The sequence below is a fragment of the Lithobates pipiens genome, unplaced genomic scaffold, assembly GCF_037356315.1.
Source record: "Lithobates pipiens isolate NorthernLeopardFrog02 unplaced genomic scaffold, aLitPip1_a1.2 Scaffold_8, whole genome shotgun sequence".
Lineage (NCBI taxonomy): Eukaryota > Metazoa > Chordata > Amphibia > Anura > Ranidae > Lithobates > Lithobates pipiens.
The window spans coordinates 558,671,603-558,693,780 of NW_027507903.1; the positions used below are offsets into that span (position 1 = coordinate 558,671,603).

The window sequence follows — 22,178 nt, forward strand, 5'->3', positions numbered from 1 at the left end:
AAACGCACACATAAGTTTTGACCCTTCCTAAACCAATTTAAAAAAAAAAAAAAGAAAATTTAGCTCACATTCCACGTTAACTTGTATTTTCAGAAGTGATCTTTATCTTCTCTGCCAAAAAGCTTAATACCAAGGAGTTTGCCACAAAAAAAAACCTTTCTGACTTTTAGAGCTCCGAAATGACCACTAAGGGCCGGTTCACACTGCAGGCGAGGCGAGGCGACTCCGACTTGCCTCGCCGCGACCTGCCGCGGCCTCAGCGGCGACTTGCAAATGACTTCTGTATAGAAGTCAATGCAAGTCGCCCCGAGGTCGCCTAAAAGTAGTACATGAACCTTTTTTCTGAGTCGGAGCGACTCGAGTCGCTCCTCTCAGAACGGTTCCATTGTACAGAACGGGGGCGACTTGCGAGAGCGAGGCGAGTCGTGTCGCCTCGCCCGCTGTGTGAACCGGCTCTAATTGTGATCAGTACTGCATGCCACGCATCAATAAAAAGTGAAAAGAGTGTCCTTTCCCTATACCCCAAAAACCCCAAACGCGGTATAAATAATTGATAGGGCACTTAAATGGTTAGCAATAGTAAAGCATGCAAACTTAAAGCCTGTGAAGCTGTTAAACACATTTATTACCCAATAGCGAGGTGCAGAGGGGTGTGGAGGGGTCTGACTTTTTTGGTAATTATTTGCATATTTAGGAATTCTCAGTTTTTGGGAGCTGTAAAAGAGATCCGTAGATATCAGTGGCAATTTATGTTAAAACAACTAATGAATAAACTTTAAACAAATTAGGTAATGAACAGTATTCACAAAATATCTTACTTCACCAGCCTCTTTTATGGTATCAAATGTGTCACATAGTTGGAGTTACACTATCTAAAGCCTAGAAAGCCACAGAAAGACAAACGAACAACTAGCAGCAGTGAGAAAGAAAAAGATCACTGTAGGAAAGTCAAAGTACTCAGATGCAAGCTCAAGTGTTACTACACAATATTCTGTGGCCCCTGATTAACCAATTATATTAAACCTGTAAAAAAAAAAATTGTATATTTAAGCCCAATATTCAATCCAGGAAGTGGCAACTGATTTTCTACTGCGGGAAGAATCATAAAATGCCCCCCTGGCAGAGGAGTATGTGTATTTCCCCCCACACACTAAAGAACAATATTACATCTGTGAAATGTCTGATGCAACGCTCTACATCTTCACTAAGGCTAGGTTCACATCTGGATGGGTGTGGGACTGCATGTAAATCACACGGGTTCCTGTACCCACATGCAGTAACACTGCTTTCAGGAAAATGCGTAGGTGCCATGTACTATTAATAGCACCCCGCACACTGAAAAATGCAGAAAAGCATGGTGGCAAAGCACTGCGTGCTTTCTGTGCAGCTGTGTTTTTTTTAAAAAAAAGGTTCAGGGACCTTTTTCCTGCTGGAAACACAGGTACAGCAGCCCTTTCAAATGAATGGGCTGCTGTGCCTGAGCAATCGCAGAACTGCAAAGATGTGAACCTAGGCTTAGTAGTGCCACTACTGTGATCATGTAGATGGATGCATACGACTAACCAGAATTCTTGTGTATACTGCAGGGATTTACTTCTACAGGAATCAATAATCCTCATTAGCAATCAAACTGCCATAACAAGTTAGCTTTTACTGCAGTAGGGTCTCACTTTCTGGCAGCCACAGTGACTAGTGGAATGCAGGGAAGAGGAAAAAAAACATACTGCAGTTACCTGTATATCCTGGGTTTGCGTCATGCTTCAGCTGTTTCCATTTACCAATGGATGACATATTTAACCTAAGTACTGTGAATGGCAACATGATGTTATTGATTTATGGCAGAGTTTAAAAAAGAAAAAAAGAACTTGGTTTAAGCACAGCAAAACAAAATCCACAGAGACAACAACATAGGGAGTCCACAGATGGGCAGCTCTCCCTCCAAAAACAGATGAAGCGAGTTGTCCATCATTGGATGAGCATAGCTAGCTCCAGGGTGATACTTGACTGATGCCAACAGTGGCAGTCATATAGTAATTTTTTTTCTATAAAAATGTAAAAAACGACAGCACTCCTTCAATCCAGGACAATATAACAATATTATTACATAACCCCTTTACTGTCTGGTTGGAATTACAGGTGGGTCATTGACCTTTACATTTTGGGGCATTTATCCAGGTCATGGTAGATATGGTAGTAACATTCAACTGGACTCATTTTATAATGTTGAAGACATTTCTTAGCTTATCCAAGCCAATTTTAATGAGTGTCAGGAAATAATTGTTCCAATTAGCTGGCCAAAGAAGTCAATTGTTGTCAAAACACCAGGATACAGATGTTAAAACTGCATTATATGAGGAAGGCAGATAATATGTCAAAGGCCTCTACTTCTGGTCAATGATGGTTGTTCCAGTTTCACATACAGGGTCTCTTTCACACCTCTGGCAAGCCAGTTCTTTTCTCTGTCCAAAACATGCACCTCACTGTGCTTAAAGAATGTTCTTTTTCTATAAGGTTTAGGAAAACTGTTGAGTATGAAAACAGTTGAATTGTCCTGCTATGTTGGGCCATACGTTTGTTGAGAGGTTTCATCTCCTTAATGTACAGGTCTGTTTTCCTCACTACCCTGCACTGCCTACACCATGTCAGCTTGTATAAGTGTTTTGACAATCCCCACCTTCAGCCATGTAAATTGAAGGATAGTAAGCCTTCCTGACACCAATAATGGGATTATTAACTAGAGCAGGGGGAGTTCCATAATGCTTACACCTTCCATCCTGTTCTTAGGCTGCCCGTAGAAGGATGGAAATTCAGCCAGCTTGGCTGAAGAATTTTTATGTCTGGAGGAACCCAGGCACCACTCATCACCTGCCTAATACCATCCCAACGGTGAAGCATGGTGGTTGCAATATCATATTGTGGGAGTATTTTTCGGCAGCAGGGACTGGGAGACTAGTCAGGGTTAAGGTAAAGCTGAATGGAGCAAAAGTCAGAGATATCCTCAATGAAAACCTGTTCTAAAGCTGTCAGGACCTCAGACTTTGGCCGAAGGTTTACCTTCCAACATTACAATCCTCACAGCTTACAGTCAATACAACATAACAGTGGCTCAGGGACAAATCTGTGAATGTCCTGGAGTAGCCCAGCCAGAGACCGGACTTGAATCTTTTTGAGCATCTCTGGAGAGACCTAAAAATGGCTGTCCACCGACAGACCCCATCCAACCTGACTAAGCTTGAGAGGATTTGCAAAGAAGAATGGTAGAAAATTCTGAAAACCAGGCGTGCACAGTTTGTCACGTTATACCCAAAAAGACTTGAAGCTGAAATTGCAGCCAAAGGTGCTTAAAACAAAGTATTGCGTAAAGGGGGTCTGAATACTTAAATAAAGGTGATATTTCTGTTTTTTTTTTTATAAAAATACACAGACATTTCTCGTTTTATCCTGATCTTAGGTTAATAAAAGAATTTGCTTGTATTTAAGGAGTGTCGGTGTTTTACATTTCCATTGTGTCTGCACATGGAGTAAGTGCTGCTGTGCGCTCTCAGCTGATAGAGGGATCAGGTGAGCCGATCAGTATCTATGCTTTGTTCTGTTAGATTATAAGAGATCATCCCAGCTTGCAGGATTTGGCTGGAAAATCTCCTTTGCAATATTGTGCACCTCTATCCAGAGAGGCTTGAAATTGCCCTGAACTAGGTCATAAACCTTCAACCAAGATATGCAGATAACCGGAAGCATGGCTTGCCTTTCTCAGGCTGTACATGCCCACCACTGGGTCTGATTATCTCAAACGAAAAAAAACACAACCTTCATCTCATAAAGCTGAACTGAAGGCATTTTCCTAAAACTATTTTCCTATTTATCTCAGAAGTGACGTGCAATGTTTCTTGGGCAATAAATATACCTAACTGTCTGCTTGCAGCGTTGTATGGCATGTAAAGTGAGCTGCGCCTCGCCAGCACGATCTCTGTGTGCTGGAATGACTGATTCCTGCACATGTACAGGCGTTCTGTCATCCCAAATGAGCCAATGAAGACGCCCAAAGCCCAGTACTCATGGAGAAGATGCCAGTTTAGGGACACCTTGTGGACTTTGGAAGTTAGAGAGGAGGCAAGTATAAAAACTTTGGTTCCCAATCTAGCAAACTGCGTAACCGTTTTATCCAGGTTTTGGGCAGATTGAAGAAAAAAAGCACATTTTATTCCATTATAAAGTAAAAGCTTAAATTGTTGCAAAAACACATCAGGAAATTTTTATAACAGCTTACCTGTAAAAAAAAACCTTTTCTTGGAGTACATCATGGGACACAGAGCCTTAAGTAATAACAATGGGTTATAGGCCACATATAGTGGTGCCTATATAGTCTGTGAGTCTCAAAGTCTTTTGGAGACTCACGGACTTTTGCAACATTAGCATGGTCTATGAAAGTGTCAATTGGGTCAGCTTTTCCCCCGCTGAAGTGAAGGATTGTATGCCTGTCATCCACATCCCTGCAAAAAGGGGATGGAAAGCGCTTTTCTGCCAAACACATTGAGTGTGAGGCTGATTTAGTCGGTGAGTTCATTCACATAAGGGGAGAGGAATCACATTTCACAGTGGTGTGTTGAAGGAAAGGCGGTTTGAGAGGAAAAAACACTGATCAATATTGCTCGTTAAAGTAAAATATGTTTTGGAGACTGACGGACTTTTGCAACATTGTATGAACACTGCATATGCTCTGCAATACTCCCTGAGGAGTGTTTAAATGTATAGTGTGAACTATCACTTATTCACTGGGTTATTTATCTTTGTTAGAATATGGTTCACCTCTCTCTTCACTGAAAGACTTTGTGCACCCTTGGCGATTGATATAGGCCACAGCTGTGGCACTGTCGGATTGGATCCCGACAGGACGATCCCGTAACCTAGAAGTCCAGGCCTTCAGAGCCAGACGCACTGCCCAAATCTCTAGGATATTGATGGGCAAGATTATTTGGCTCTTGACCCTTGTCCCTGGACAGTTGTCTTTTCTAGTACTGCTCCCCAGCCTTAAAGGCTGGCATCTGTCATTACCACTTTCCAGATAACTGGTCTGAAGGATATTCCTTTCAGCAGATTCTGGGTTAGTAAGCACCAAGTGAGGTTTTGGGACACTCTTGGGGAGAGCAGAATTGGCAAGTCTAAAGCTTGAATTGTTTTGTTCCAAGTAGACAGTATACTGTTTTGCAACAGTCTTGAATGGAACTGGGCATAGGGAACCGCTTTGAATGAAGCCACCATAGTTCCTAGCAACTTCATGCAAAGGCGAATGGAGGGATCACTTTTTGACCTGACCATCCACACCAGCTTTCTTATTGAGTTGAGCTTTGCCTGAGGCAAGAACACCTTTCCCTAGGCCGTGTCTATGATCAGACCCAAGTACTCCAGCCTTTTTAGCAGTATTAAGGAAGATTTCTCTAGGTTCAGAATACAACCTAAACTTTTTTAGGTAACTGGGTTTTAATGCGCACACTTTGCTCCAAACGTGCCACAGACTGGTCTATTAGCAATAGATCGTCTAGGTATGCCACGACTTATGCCCTGTGCCCTTAACCTGGCTAGAGGTGGGGCCAGCACTTTTTTGAACACCCGGGGTGTTCAAATAAACATTACTTTTTTTAGCCGTTTTATGGGATTACCTTTATGCTGGAATGCAAACATCGCATTGTTCTTTCATAAAATCAGTAAGATACTGTACAAGTAATTCTACAGAACATCAAACAGATAAAAATGCAAAAGTGAAAAAAAAAAAAGACTTTGCCAAAAATGTGTACTTACTGAAAATACCCTAGTGTCTCCTTTACCTGCCATTAAAAGGCACACCATTATTTAACATTACCTGTTAAATAATTAGCAAAGGAAAACTGAAGGATCTAAACCTGGATTGTCCAATAAAATGAGTAACACTGAAGCTGTAGCTGAATTACTGTGACCGCCTACTTAAAAGGTGGAGCTCACTGGAGCAGGCTCTGTTGTAGGAAAAGAAGAAAGGTACGATAGGAGAATAAGGTGAATAGGAGGAATTAATGAAGTCATTAATATGCAACTGTAAGGGCTCAGACATACAACTGCTGATAGACAGGTCTAGGCACAAAAGTCTATTAGGTCACAAAGACAAAACAGTACAACTGTTAAACAACATAGCTTTGGTATTCAAACAAAATCACACAATGTTCAAAAACTGTCCTTTAACTAAACATGCTACTTAATACACCCGCTGCTACCTCTCTTGTGAGATTGCCATCACTTGGCTACGAAGGCCCTAATTTCTTGATTCAGGGCCTAAGCCCTTACAACTTCCCCCTCGACCTACTGAGTGTGCCTTGTTGGACAATAAGACATCTTCCTTCACAGGGGATCAGCTGGTGAGCAAGGTTTATGCCCAAAGCCAGGAAGAGCAGGTTGAGGATCCACTTAATATAGAGTGGGGTCAGGTTCCTATAACCAAAGTTAAAGTGGTAGTAGACCACTGTTTTTGTTTGTGCATCGCATACTAGCACATTATGTGAAACTTACCATAGAACGAAGCCTTTGAGCGGCAAGCTGCATAATGTGCATCACATACTAGCACATTATGTGACACTTACCTTAGAATGAAGCCTTTCAGCGGCGAGCTGTCACTGCTAAAGGCGGTTCCATCTTCACCTGGTCTTCCTTCTGGGTTCACAGACTCCGGCTATGTGAGTGGCCGGAGCTGCGATGATGTCCCTCCCATGCATTTGCAGGGGAGCCGTCGGTCCCGGGACAGGACTCTGAAGGAACGGCATGGGTGACCATTCCTTCAGAGAGCATGCACCGGTGACATCACTGACTGCATCTACAGTAAATATCTCCTTAACGGTGATAGTTTAGGAGATATTTACAGTACCTATAGGTAAGCCTTACTATAGGCTTACCTATAGGTAAAAGTTATGCATGGGAGTTTACTCCCACTATATGTGGGATCCTGTTACCAATATAGAGTGGGTTCAGGATCCTCCTTCCAATTTACAGTGAGGTCAGGATCCTCCTACCAATATACAGAGGGGCTCAGGATCCTCCTACCAATATACAGAGGGGCTAAGGATCCTCCTACCAATATACAGAGGGGCTAAGGATCCTCCTACCAATATACAGAGGGGACCTGGATCCTCCTACCAATATACAGAGGGGACCTGGATCCTCCTACCAATATACAGAGGGGACCTGGATCCTCCTACCAATATACAGAGGGGACCTGGATCCTCCTATCAATATACAGAGGGGACCTGGATCCTCCTACCAATATACAGAGGGGACCTGGATCCTCCTACCAATATACAGAGGGGACCTGGATCCTCCTACCAATATACAGAGGGGACCTGGATCCTCCTACCAATATACAGAGGGGACCTGGATCCTCCTACCAATATACAGAGGGGACCTGGATCCTCCTACCAATATACAGAGGGGACCTGGATCCTCCTACCAATATACAGAGGGGATCTGGATCCTCCTACCAATATACAGAGGGGATCTGGATCCTCCTACCAATATACAGAGGGGACCTGGATCCTCCTACCAATATACAGAGGGGATCTGGATCCTCCTACCAGTATATAGAGGGGATTTGGATCCTCCTACCAGTATACAGAGGGGATCTGGATCCTCCTACCAATATACAGAGGGGACCTGGATCCTCCTACCAATATAAAGAGGGGACCTGGATCCTCCTACCAATATAAAGAGGGGATCTGGATCCTCCTACCAATATAAAGAGGGGATCTGGATCCTCCTACCAATATAAAGAGGGGATCTGGATCCTCCTACCAATATAAAGAGGGGATCTGGATCCTCCTACCAATATAAAGAGGGGATCTGGATCCTCCTAACAATATACAGAGGGGATCTGGATCCTCCTACCAATATAAAGAGGGGACCTGGATCCTCCTACCAATATAAAGAGGGGATCTGGATCCTCCTACCAATATAAAGAGGGGATCTGGATCCTCCTACCAATATAAAGAGGGGATCTGGATCCACCTATCACTACAGAGTGGTTTAGAACAGGGCTTGACCAATTTGTTTTGAATATAGGAGCCAGCTAAAAATGTTAGGAGCCAGTTTGTGTGCAGCGATATGCAACGTGTATCACAATCAACATTTTCATGCGTAGGCACCCCAAGGTGTGTGTTTATGTTTGTACACTATATTGTCAAAAGTATTGGGATTCAGACACCTACCTTTACATGCACATGAGCTTTAATGGCATCCCAGTCTTAGCCTGTAGGGTTCAATATTGAGTCGGCCCACCCTTTGCAGCTATAACAGCTTCAACTCATCTGGGAAGGTTGTTCTCACAAGGTTTAGGAGTGTGTCTGTGGGATTCTTAAATGTCATATTGAAGGCGCTGGTTAAACGTGAAAAAAACAAAAACCTAAGACACTTTTCAGTGAATAACTCAAATATCTATCTAAATGATAAACACAGTAACTTTGTGCGTGTTCAACCTTAACCACTTCAGTCTCGGAAGATTTTAACCCCTTCCTGACCAGAGCACTTTTTGCGATTCGGCACAGCGTCACTTTAACTGACAATTGCAGCGTGCAACGTGGCTCCCAAACAAAATTGATGTCCTTTTTTTCCCCACAAATAGAGCTTTCTTTTGGTGGTATTTGATCACCCCTGTGTTTTTTTTTTTTTATAGCGCAAAAAATAAAAACGAGTGACAATTTTGGAAAAAAAAAAAAACGCATTATTTTTTACTTTTTGCTATAAAAAAATTTTTTCCCTCAGTTTAGGCCATATTCTTCTACATATTTTTGGTTAAAAAAAAATAATAATCTGGCAGTGACGGGGTTAACCACTAGGTGGCAGTGTAGGGGTTAAGTGTGTCCTAGGGGTGTGTTGCTAACTGTGGGGGGCGTGGCTGTGTTTTACATATCACTGATCTCTGCTCCAATCACAGGGAGCAGAGATCAGTGACACTGTTGCTAGGCAGAACGGGGAGATGCTTGTTTACTTTAGCATCTCCCCGTTCTTCCTCTCCATGAGGCGATCTCGTGTATCTCCATGGCGATCGAGTCTGTGGGACCCGCGACCTGACTCACGGAGCTTCCTGCGACACCCCCGCCGCCTCTTAAAGGACAACGTGCAGGTACGTGATTCTGCTAACGTATATCGGCGTGAGGGAAGCGGTTAAAGGGGTTATAAAGGTTTTTGTTTTTTAAATAACAAACATGCGCAAGGGTTTTGCACAAAGTGGCCCCAATCCTCCTCTTCTGGGGTCCCCCAGCGGCGTTCCCGGCTCCTCCCCACATCAAGTCCACCCTCGGAGACCCACATTCCAAGGGAGCACTTGTGCGGGCGCGCTCCCAAGTTCTGCTGCTGCGTCCACTGACAGATGGTAAGACTTGGCCCCGCCCCGTGTCACTGGATTTGACTGACAGCAGCGGGAGCCAATGGCTGCTGCTGCTATCAATCTATCCAATGAGGACCTGAGACAGCGGCTTGAGCTTCTGGGCTTGGTCTCGCCGCTGGAAATATCTAGGTCAGGTAAGGACAGGGGGTTGCTGCACTACAGAAGATTTTTCACCTTATTGCATAGAATGCATTAACCACTTCAGCCCGAAAGAATTTACCCCCTTCCTGACCAGGCCTATTTTTTGCGATAGGGCACTGCGTCACTTTGACAATTGCGCGGTTGTGCAATGCTGTACCCAAACAAAAGTTACGTCCTTTATTTCCCACAAATAGAGCTTTCTTTTCGTGGTATTTGATCATCCCTGCGGTTTTTATTTTTTGCGCTATAAACAAAAGAAGAGAGACAATTTTGAAAAAAAAAAAACACATTATCGTTTACTTTTTTGCTATAATAAACATTCAATTTTTTTTTTTTTTTTTAGTTTAGGCCGATATGTATTCTTCTACATATTTTTGTTTAAAAATAAATAAAATCGCAATAAGCATATATTGATTGATTTGCACAAAAGTTATAGCGTCTACAAAATAGGGGATAGATTTATGGCCTTTTTATTATTATTTTACTAGTAATGAGTAATGACGGCGATCTGCAATTTTTAAAGTTACTGCGATATTGCGGCAGACAAATCGGACACTTGACACATTTTTGGGACCAGTGACATTTAAACAGCGATCAACGCTATAAAAATGCACTGATTACTGTATAAATGTCACTGACAGGGAAGGAGTTAACACTAGGGGCGATCAAGGGGTTAACTGTGTTCCCTGTGTGTTCTAACTGTGATGGGGTGGGACTGACTAGGGGAGGAGACCGATCGGCGTTCATGCTTAGATGATATGATCTGTCTCCTATCCCCTGACAGAACTGGGATTTGTGTTTTTACACACGCACACAGCAAGAACCGAGATCTGTCACAAGCGATCGTGGGTGCCTGGCTGTCTTCGCTCTCGCTGGGCATGCGCATCGGCTCCGGGGACACACTGCTGGCAGCACGCACCTCCTACAGCGTCTGAAAGGGCCGACGTACAGCTACGACAGCTCGCCCAGGGGAGCCAACCTGCCACAGTATAACTGCGGCAGTTGGTCGGGAACCGGTTAAGGGGAAAAACCTTGAGGGTTACAACCCCTTTAATTCTGAAATGCCATTGCATATATATATATATATATATATATATATATATATATATATATATATATATATATATACATACATATACACACACACACACAAACACCTATAATTTCATTGATAAAATAAACATGTGTGAAAATAACTCTGAAAAAAAAAAAAGCATTAAGGAGCAGCTTGTCTGTGTGATCAGCAGGAGGAGCATTAATAGTGCAGCACCGCGGAAGTTAAGAGTGCAGGACTTGTTGTTTGACATGCTGTTAGAAACAGTGAGCCCGCTCGCTTCACCTATGCAGCGGTGCTGCACACAATTAATGCTCCTCCTGATGATCACACCGACAAGCTGCTGACAGCTTTCCTCCATAGAGCGAGCACTGCCCTGTCTTACATCCAAAGGCAGGCTGCATGATGGGCACTGGTAGGCTGCTGGGCACTGGTGAGACACAGGCAGGCTGCATGATGGGCACTGGTAGGCTGCTGGACACTGGTGAGACACAGGCAGGCTGCATGATGGGCACTGGCAAGCTGCTGGGCACTGGTGAGGCGCAGGCAGGCTGCAAATGATGGGCACTGGTAGGCTGCTGGGCACTAGTGAGGCGCAGGCAGGCTGAAAATGATGGGCACTGGTAGCCTGCTGGGCACTGGTGAGGCACAGGCAGGCTGAAAATGATGGGCACTGGTAGCCTGCTGGGCACTGGTGAGGCACAGGCAGGGTGCATGATGGGAAATGGTAGGCTGCTGGGCACTGGTGAGGCACAGGCAGGCTGCATGATGGGCACTGGTAGGCTGCATTTAAAGGAACCTGGTGAGGCTGCATTGATTTCCTGTAACATGTCTGCAGTCTCTGACCATCTGTTGTATGCCTGCAGTCTCTGACCACCTCCTGTACCGTGTCTGCAATCTCTGACCATCTCCTGCATAAAAAATTTTTTTTTTAAAACAGTCATCTTCGGTATCGGGCATTTTGGGTTTTAGCCTAGTGTATTTTTCATTTTCGGTATCAGTTTCGGCACCAAAAAACCCATTCAGTGCACCCCTAGTTTTAACTACCCTGCTAGCGGCCGAATACTGGCACTAAAAATAGCGCCATTTTACCGCCGGTGCCCGCACCACCCCAGTGTGAAAGGGGCCTTACACACAAAGTCTATTCCTTTGACAAATTGTTACGATGTTTATACTGCGTTCCACGGCTAAAGAATGTTGGGATTCTTGGCAGACTGCCCATTTTTTTTCTTCTTTTTGATGGCTGTGGATTCAGAAGAGTAGAGAATTCTTTGCATAGCAAGAATCATGAAACACTTTTGTCAAGACGGCAACGGGGAAAAGAAATCGTGATAATGATTCTTGACGATTAATCGTGCAGCTCTACCCAGCACAGAAACCAAATTCTAAAGCTGTGAGGGTCCTAGTAGCCCAAACTGATCTAGTGAGTGCCCCCACCCCCCTTACCTTTAGGTGGAGGTGCACATTATTTAAGCACAGAGGAGAGAAACAACACTTATATTGCACGTTGTGAATATCTACTGGAGTGGATGTGAAGAGATATATACAAATTCACAAGGACTTCTTCTTCAGCTGTTTCAAAGTTATTTTTACAGTTGTTTAATTTATAGATGGAATTATAGGTGTTTGCATATATATGGCATTGCAGAAGGTTGAACACCCACAAAGTTACACTGTGTTAAGAATTTGGATATTGATTTGAGGTATTCACTGGAACGTGTTTTTATTAATGAGGTCTTGTTCACACCTAGATGTTTTTGGGCGTTTTTCTGCTGTAAGCCTCAGCTCTAAAAACGCCCAAGAAGACAAATCCCATTAATTTCAATAGCCCCTGTTCACATCTAAGCGTTCTGTCACCTGAAGCAAAACGCCTTTCGCTCAAAAAAGTAAAGGAGCTTCTTTTTTGGCAGATTACAGGCGTTTTCTGCCTTATACATTGGTGACCTTTTGTTCTGTGCAAAAATCGCACGATTTTCGGCCGGAAAACGATACGCTCAGGTGTGATTGTTTTTTTGGCACAAACTGAAAGCAGCAGTAAATTGTGGTATTAATTTGCACATAAGTGGCGCCATGTTTTTAGTGTCTATGAGAATGTTTGACCATTCTTCCAGAAGTGCATTTGTGAGCTCAGTCACTGATGTAGACGAGAAGGCCTGGCGCGCAGTTTTCACTCCAATTCATCTCAAAGGTTTTCTATAGGGTAGTGTTGGCCAGTCAAGGTCCTCCCTCGCTCATCCATGTCTTTATGGACCTTGCTTTGTGCACTGGTCCAAAATTGTTTGATGGAGTTTGGGGATGGCCTCTTCCTGTTCCCACATGACTGATCGCCAGTGCACATAGCAAGGTCCATAAAGACATGGATGAGCTAGTTTGGGGTGGAGGAACTTGACTGGCCTGCACAGAGTCCTGACCTCAACCCGGTAGAACAGCTTTGGGATGAATTAGAGCGGAGATGCGAGCCAGGCCTTCTCTCCATCAGTGCCTGACCTCACAAATGCGCTTCTGGAAGAATGGTCAAACATTCCCATAGACACACTCCTAAACCTTGTGGACAGCCTTCCCAGAAGAGGTGAAGCTGTTCTAGCTCCAAAGGGTGGGCCAACTCAATATTGAACCCTACAGACGAAGACTGGGATGCCATTAAAGTTCATGTGCGTGTAAAGGCAGGTATCCCAATACTTTGGCAATATAGTGTACATGTGGGGGGATCTGAACTTTTTCTGGCAAGGGACTTTATGTGCTTCGGTGTAACTTCAATTTTTTGACATTTTTTTTCTTCTATCACATAGGGAATAAAAAGTCCCCTATGTAATGATTTATTTGGTGACAGGTTCTCTTTAATGAGACATTCAGGGTCCAAAAGACCGTGGATGTCTCTACTGTACTTCATTAAATGTAATGCAGTACAGATTGCACTGTATTACACTCTTTCCGAGCCATGATTGCCATGGAAACTATCATCGAGTACACCAAAGGGACGTCATACATGGAGCTTCAGAGTCAGGAACAAGATAGGGAGCAGAGTGGACAGATCCACTCTCCCCGTCCCCTGCGGCGCCCACTATACCGGTCAAGGCGGAGCCAGGGATACATAGGCTCCTCAATATACAGAGGGAGACAGGCTCCTCATTAATATATGGGGGGGGGTGTCAGGCTCCTCATTAATATATGGAGGGGGTCAGGCTCCTCAATATATGGAGGGGGGGTGTCAGGTTCCTCATTAATATATGGAGGAGGGGGGGTGTCAGGCTCCTCATTAATATATGGAGGAGGGGGGGTGTCAGGCTCCTCATTAATATATGGAGGAGGGGGGGTGTCAGGCTCCTCATTAATATATGGAGGGGGGTGTCAGGCTCCTCATTAATATATGGAGGGGGGTGTCAGGCTCCTCATTAATATATGGAGGGGGGGTGTCAGGCTCCTCATTAATATATGGAGGAGGGGGGGTGTCAGGCTCCTCATTAATATATGGAGGAGGGGGGGTGTCAGGCTCCTCATTAATATATGGAGGAGGGGGGGTGTCAGGCTCCTCATTAATATATGGAGGAGGGGGGGTGTCAGGCTCCTCATTAATATATGGAGGAGGGGGGGTGTCAGGCTCCTCATTAATATATGGAGGAGGGGGGGTGTCAGGCTCCTCATTAATATATGGAGGAGGGGGGGTGTCAGGCTCCTCATTAATATATGGAGGGGGGTGTCAGGCTCCTCATTAATATATGGAGGGGGGGTGTCAGGCTCCTCATTAATATATGGAGGGGGGGTGTCAGGCTCCTCATTAATATATGGAGGGGGGGTGTCAGGCTCCTCATTAATATATGGAGGGGGGGTGTCAGGCTCCTCATTAATATATGGAGGGGGGGTGTCAGGCTCCTCATTAATATATGGAGGGGGGGTGTCAGGCTCCTCATCAATATATGGAGGGGGGGCGTGTCAGGCTCCTCATCAATATATGGAGGGGGGGCGTGTCAGGCTCCTCATCAATATATGGAGGGGGGCGTGTCAGGCTCCTCATCAATATATGGAGGGGGGCGTGTCAGGCTCCTCATCAATATATGGAGGGGGGCGTGTCAGGCTCCTCATCAATATATGGAGGGGGGCGTGTCAGGCTCCTCATCAATATATGGAGGGGGGCGTGTCAGGCTCCTCATCAATATATGGAGGGGGGCGTGTCAGGCTCCTCATCAATATATGGAGGGGGGCGTGTCAGGCTCCTCATCAATATATGGAGGGGGGCGTGTCAGGCTCCTCTATTAATATATGGAGGGGGGCGTGTCAGGCTCCTCTATTAATATATGGAGGGGGGCGTGTCAGGCTCCTCTATTAATATATGGAGGGGGGCGTGTCAGGCTCCTCTATTAATATATGGAGGGGGGCGTGTCAGGCTCCTCTATTAATATATGGAGGGGGGCGTGTCAGGCTCCTCTATTAATATATGGAGGGGGGCGTGTCAGGCTCCTCTATTAATATATGGAGGGGGGCGTGTCAGGCTCCTCTATTAATATATGGAGGGGGGCGTGTCAGGCTCCTCTATTAATATATGGAGGGGGGCGTGTCAGGCTCCTCTATTAATATATGGAGGGGGGCGTGTCAGGCTCCTCTATTAATATATGGAGGGGGGCGTGTCAGGCTCCTCTATTAATATATGGAGGGGGGCGTGTCAGGCTCCTCTATTAATATATGGAGGGGGGCGTGTCAGGCTCCTCTATTAATATATGGAGGGGGGCGTGTCAGGCTCCTCTATTAATATATGGAGGGGGGCGTGTCAGGCTCCTCTATTAATATATGGAGGGGGGCGTGTCAGGCTCCTCTATTAATATATGGAGGGGGGCGTGTCAGGCTCCTCTATTAATATATGGAGGGGGGCGTGTCAGGCTCCTCTATTAATATATGGAGGGGGGCGTGTCAGGCTCCTCTATTAATATATGGAGGGGGGCGTGTCAGGCTCCTCTATTAATATATGGAGGGGGGCGTGTCAGGCTCCTCTATTAATATATGGAGGGGGGCGTGTCAGGCTCCTCTATTAATATATGGAGGGGGGCGTGTCAGGCTCCTCTATTAATATATGGAGGGGGGCGTGTCAGGCTCCTCTATTAATATATGGAGGGGGGCGTGTCAGGCTCCTCTATTAATATATGGAGGGGGGCGTGTCAGGCTCCTCTATTAATATATGGAGGGGGGCGTGTCAGGCTCCTCTATTAATATATGGAGGGGGGCGTGTCAGGCTCCTCTATTAATATATGGAGGGGGGCGTGTCAGGCTCCTCTATTAATATATGGAGGGGGGCGTGTCAGGCTCCTCTATTAATATATGGAGGGGGGCGTGTCAGGCTCCTCTATTAATATATGGAGGGGGGCGTGTCAGGCTCCTCTATTAATATATGGAGGGGGGCGTGTCAGGCTCCTCTATTAATATATGGAGGGGGGCGTGTCAGGCTCCTCTATTAATATATGGAGGGGGGCGTGTCAGGCTCCTCTATTAATATATGGAGGGGGGCGTGTCAGGCTCCTCTATTAATATATGGAGGGGGGTGTGTCAGGCTCCTCTATTAATATATGGAGGGGGGCGTGTCAGGCTCCTCTATTAATATATGGAGGGGGGCGTGTCAGGCTCCTCTATTAATATATGGAGGGGGGCGTGTCAGGCTCCTCTATTAATATATGGAGGGGGGCGTGTCAGGCTCCTCTATTAATATATGGAGGGGGGCGTGTCAGGCTCCTCTATTAATATATGGAGGGGGGCGTGTCAGGCTCCTCTATTAATATATGGAGGGGGGCGTGTCAGGCTCCTCTATTAATATATGGAGGGGGGCGTGTCAGGCTCCTCTATTAATATATGGAGGGGGGCGTGTCAGGCTCTTCTATTAATATATGGAGGGGGCGTGTCAGGCTCCTCTATTAATATATGGAGGGGGGCGTGTCAGGCTCCTCTATTAATATATGGAGGGGGGCGTGTCAGGCTCCTCTATTAATATATGGAGGGGGGCGTGTCAGGCTCCTCTATTAATATATGGAGGGGGGCGTGTCAGGCTCCTCTATTAATATATGGAGGGGGGCGCGTCAGGCTCCTCTATTAATATATGGAGGGGGGCGCGTCAGGCTCCTCTATTAATATATGGAGGGGGGGTGCGTCAGGCTCCTCGTTAATATATGGAGGGGGGGTGCGTCAGGCTCCTCGTTAATATATGGAGGGGGGGTGCGTCAGGCTCCTCGTTAATATATGGAGGGGGGGTGCGTCAGGCTCCTCGTTAATATATGGAGGGGGGGTGCGTCAGGCTCCTCGTTAATATATGGAGGGGGGGTGCGTCAGGCTCCTCGTTAATATATGGAGGGGGGGGGGGGGTGTCAGGCTCCTCGTTAATATATGGAGGGGGGGTGTCAGGCTCCTCGTTAATATATGGAGGGGGGGTGTCAGGCTCCTCGTTAATATATGGAGGGGGGGTGTCAGGCTCCTCGTTAATATATGGAGGGGGGGTGTCAGGCTCCTCGTTAATATATGGAGGGGGGGTGTCAGGCTCCTCGCTAATATATGGAGGGGGGGTGTCAGGCTCCTCGCTAATATATGGAGGGGGGGTGTCAGGCTCCTCGCTAATATATGGAGGGGGGGTGTCAGGCTCCTCGCTAATATATGGAGGGGGGGGGTGTCAGGCTCCTCGTTAATATATGGAGGGGGGGTGTCAGGCTACTCGTTAAAGCGGGAGTCCGCCGGGACTCCGCGTTTTTTTTTTTTTTTTTTAAAAGTCAGCAGCTACAAATACTGCAGCTGCTGACTTTTAAAATAGTGACACTTACCTGTCCAGCGCGCCCGCGATGTCGGCACCCAAACCCGATCTCTAGATCGACACGAGTGCTGCTGCCGCCATCTTGGGTATGGGAATCAGGAAATGGAGCCTTTCGGCTTCATTTCCCGGTTCCCTACTGCGCATGCGCGAGCCGCGCAATGAGGACGGTCCCCGCTGCCTCTGGGATCTGTGTGTTTCCCAGCAGGCAGCGGGGGACACTTGCGGAAGGGGGCGGGCACTTGCGGAAAGGGGCGTAATGTACGCCCCTTTCCGCAGAGAGCTAGCCCGGAAGTGGGTGCAGTTACCTGGATTATCCAGGTAACTGCACCCCCCCTCCCCCCCTGAAAGGTGCCAATTGTGGCGCCGGAGGGGGGGAGGAATCCGATGAGCGGAAGGTCCATTTTAGGGTGGACCTCCGCTTTAATATATGGAGGGGGGGTGTCAGGCTCCTCGTCAATATATGGAGGGGGGGTGTCAGGCTCTCATTAATATATTAAGGGGGGGGGGGGGGTTAGGATCCTCAATATATAAGGGGTTCAGGAACATCAATATATTAGGTGGGGTCAGGATCCTCATTAATATATTGGGGGTGGTTTAGAATCCTCATTAATATATGGGGGGGGAGGTCAGGAGCCTCATTAATATATAAGGGGGGGTCAGGAGCCTCAATATATAAAGGGGGAGGTCAGGAGCCTCATTAAACAAGGGAGGGGGGGGGGGGTCGGGATCCTCAATATATAAGGGGGGAGCAGGATCCTCATTAAACAAGGGAGGGGGGGGTCGGGATCCTCAATATATAAGGGGGGGAAGCAGGATCCTCAATATATAAGGGGGGGAAGCAGGATCCTCAATATATAAGGGGGGGAAGCAGGATCCTCAATATATAAGGGGGGAAGCAGGATCCTCAATATATAAGGGGGGGAAGCAGGATCCTCAATATATAAGGGGGGGAAGCAGGATCCTCAATATATAAGGGGGGGAAGCAGGATCCTCAATATATAAGGGGGGGAAGCAGGATCCTCAATATATAAGGGGGGGAAGCAGGATCCTCAATATATAAGGGGGGGAAGCAGGATCCTCAATATATAAGGGGGGGAAGCAGGATCCTCAATATACAAGGGGGGAAGCAGGATCCTCAATATACAAGGGGGGAAGCAGGATCCTCAATATACAAGGGGGGAAGCAGGATCCTCAATATACAAGGGGGGAAGCAGGATCCTCAATATACAAGGGGGGAAGCAGGATCCTCAATATACAAGGGGGGAAGCAGGATCCTCAATATACAAGGGGGGAAGCAGGATCCTCAATATACAAGGGGGGAAGCAGGATCCTCAATATACAAGGGGGGAAGCAGGATCCTCAATATACAAGGGGGGAAGCAGGATCCTCAATATACAAGGGGGGAAGCAGGATCCTCAATATACAAGGGGGGAAGCAGGATCCTCAATATACAAGGGGGGAAGCAGGATCCTCAATATACAAGGGGGGAAGCAGGATCCTCAATATACAAGGGGGGAAGCAGGATCCTCAATATACAAGGGGGGAAGCAGGATCCTCAATATACAAGGGGGGAAGCAGGATCCTCAATATACAAGGGGGGAAGCAGGATCCTCAATATACAAGGGGGGAAGCAGGATCCTCAATATACAAGGGGGGAAGCAGGATCCTCAATATACAAGGGGGGAAGCAGGATCCTCAATATACAAGGGGGGAAGCAGGATCCTCAATATACAAGGGGGGAAGCAGGATCCTCAATATACAAGGGGGGAAGCAGGATCCTCAATATACAAGGGGGGAAGCAGGATCCTCAATATATAAGGGGGGGAAGCAGGATCCTCAATATATAAGGGGGGGAAGCAGGATCCTCAATATATAAGGGGGGAAGCAGGATCCTCAATATATAAGGGGGGGAAGCAGGATCCTCAATATATAAGGGGGGAAGCAGGATCCTCAATATATAAGGGGGGGAAGCAGGATCCTCAATATATAAGGGGGGGAAGCAGGATCCTCAATATATAAGGGGGGGAAGCAGGATCCTCAATATATAAGGGGGGGAAGCAGGATCCTCAATATATAAGGGGGGGAAGCAGGATCCTCAATATATAAGGGGGGGAAGCAGGATCCTCAATATATAAGGGGGGGAAGCAGGATCCTCAATATATAAGGGGGGAGCAGGATCCTCAATATATAAGGGGGGAAGCAGGATCCTCAATATATAAGGGGGGAAGCAGGATCCTCAATATATAAGGGGGGAAGCAGGATCCTCAATATATAAGGGGGGAAGCAGGATCCTCAATATATAAGGGGGGAAGCAGGATCCTCAATATATAAGGGGGGAAGCAGGATCCTCAATATACAAGGGGGGAGCAGGATCATCAATATATAAGGGGGGAGCAGGATCATCAATATATAAGGGGGGAGCAGGATCATCAATATACAAGAGAGGGGTGGTCAGGATCCTCAATATATGTGGGGGAGGGTCAGGATCCTCAATATATAAGGGGGTGTCAGGATCTTCATTAATATATAAGGGGGTTTAGAATCCTCAATATATAAGGGGGGTCAGGATCCTCATTATTATATAAGTGGGGGGGGCAGGATCCTCCTACCAATACACAGCATAGAATTTCAAACACAGTGACAAGCAGGTGACACAAAGGAGCTACATAGAGCACAATGGAGCAGCCCGAGGCCCGCAATTTGTCCGGCTACAACGTTCAGCTTGCCCTCCCCCCATGACACATACAATGGGCCCCCGCCCGCCGCACACACAGACTGCAGTTAGCATCCCCCCTCCCCGCAAACCCGTCTCCCCGCACCGTCTCCAGATGCACCTCTTCTATTCCCCGCCATCACACCGGTGTGCTCCGCTCTACACTGCGACCAGCAAGCATTAACCCCGCCCCACACAAAGCGCTGGTATTCTTCTAGATCTACCATTGGCTGCACCACCTGTCATTTCATGTCATTGACGGGTGATTGGTTAAACCATGGTCTGATAGGCTTCTCCTTTTCCGGAAGACATTAGATTGGTAATCTGTGAGTCATGTGACTAGGTGTCATGTGACGATATTATGACTGCAGCCGGCTGTAGAGGGCGCTCTGGGTGTAGAAATTAGATTTGGGCAGAGTGATTCATTTTAGCGAGTTGAATCATTTGGATCAGTTCAGTGAAATGAATCAAATCACTGAATCTACTCAGGACTCATTTCTTCAAAGCTAAGATTAAGTCCATACAATCATACTCATACAGATCATACACTCAGTCAGTACAGTAAGCATATTAGTTGTTAATTAACTTTATTTTGCAGCAATAACTATTCTATAAACTCTGCGATGCAGCAAAAAACAAAACAAAAAACGGATCCCTTGAATTATGCAAAAATACTAACATAACCAAAAATACAAATTGGAGCTTGTGAGGTTTTCCTAATGCATACAATCAATTTTTGTGTCAAATTTCTGTGTGCTGAATATTTGCTTCACAAAAGAGTTATAAACAAATTATAAAAAATCATAAAGGACTTTTAGGTAAACACAAAAAATAAATAAAAAACCATTCAAAAAAGTATGTTAAAAGCCCATACAAAATCTGTGAAAGAAGGGTGATTACCAAAAAAGTGATGTATCATTGGTTTGGTGCAAATATGTCACCTACTATCTAGTGATAAAAATTCCAAAACCAGTGCTATACCCTCTGTGGGGTGTTGGAAATTCCTATATGGTTTAAAATAAAAGCTTAACCAGGTGTTGAAAGAACCAGTGTAATATGTGCCTTTAAATTATAGTATGAAAAAAAAGAGAATTTTTTGTTATGCTAAACCAAAATGGTGCTATTAATACTTGCTCTTAAAAAATAATAAAAAACTGGTAAAACTATATCACATATATAAATAGAATAATTTGTTAATCAATGCGTTAAAGTCCATAAATGATATATCACATATGCTGGTACTTTAAAAGTCCATATATTAATAAATGCATTTAAAGTCCATGAACAATATATCATATATGCTGGTACATTAAATGTCCATAGGGATATGAAAGGTGACTCTTGCTCTGAAAAATGCTGTAGTTATGCTGTTATAAAGGTGCCGGTGCGCTTTCATGCAAATAGTGGTGATTTTATACTCACCAGATGCTTTGCCCCCACAGGGGGGCGATGTCGCCTTCACAGAGTAAGCCCCTTTGTAGCTATATAACGTTGTCCCTGGGACCTTTAATTTTCAGCAAATGTCAGTCATCTCATTCATCATCGGCATGTAAAAAAGAGGAGTAACATAGAGCAATAATGTTTGGAAAATCCAGTTTATTCATTAAGAGATGTACTCACATTTAAAAACTTAATGACAGGCAATGAACGCTGCTGCAGCCGTCGAGTATCGTGTTAGCAGTCGGCAGTGAGAGTGTACGTCCTATTGCCACGTTTTTAAATGTGAGTGCATCTCTTAATGAATAAACTGGATTTTCCAAACTGTCTAGTTTTCTTTTTAATTATATACATGTTCCTCCTGTGGGGGGAATAAATTGTAGAGGCAGCTCCAACCCTATAGAAATTTTTAAAAACATTTTTTTGAAAGTTCAATCCATAGCGCAGCCTCATCCCATATTTTTTGCTTATAGCTTGTGAGCACTGAGTTCTGTAGACTGAGTCATTCATAGATTCAGGGGTCGAGTGCTGTGGGAACGCATGGGAACGGAGTTCCTGCACTTTTTCCGCAGCAGGAACGCCGTTCCCGTTTGAATCCCTCCTGCAGAATGCGGCTGCTATCAGTGGGGTGCCACAGATTGGGGGGTGTTTGGCTGGC

The 22,178-nt window shown here is 45.7% G+C and overlaps 1 protein-coding gene across 8 annotated transcripts in view; it reads right to left on the reverse strand.

The window, feature by feature from the left end:
* LOC143960953 (A-kinase anchor protein 8-like) overlaps nt 1–20,268 on the reverse strand; it is a 55,351-nt gene extending 35,083 nt beyond the window's left edge. For 2 of the 8 annotated variants that reach the window (XM_077470001.1, XM_077470000.1), the window contains exon 1: nt 20,190–20,267. In XM_077470001.1, the coding sequence (XP_077326127.1) occupies nt 20,190–20,223 (34 nt within the window). In that variant the 5' untranslated portion in view covers nt 20,224–20,267. Of the gene's footprint in view, nt 1–629; nt 708–6,605; nt 6,982–8,219; nt 8,387–20,189 lie in introns of those variants that run through there. The other 6 variants (XM_077470003.1, XM_077470005.1, XM_077470002.1 and 3 more) reach the window with 6 other exon arrangements.
* Between the last annotated feature and the right edge of the window lie 1,910 nt (nt 20,269–22,178).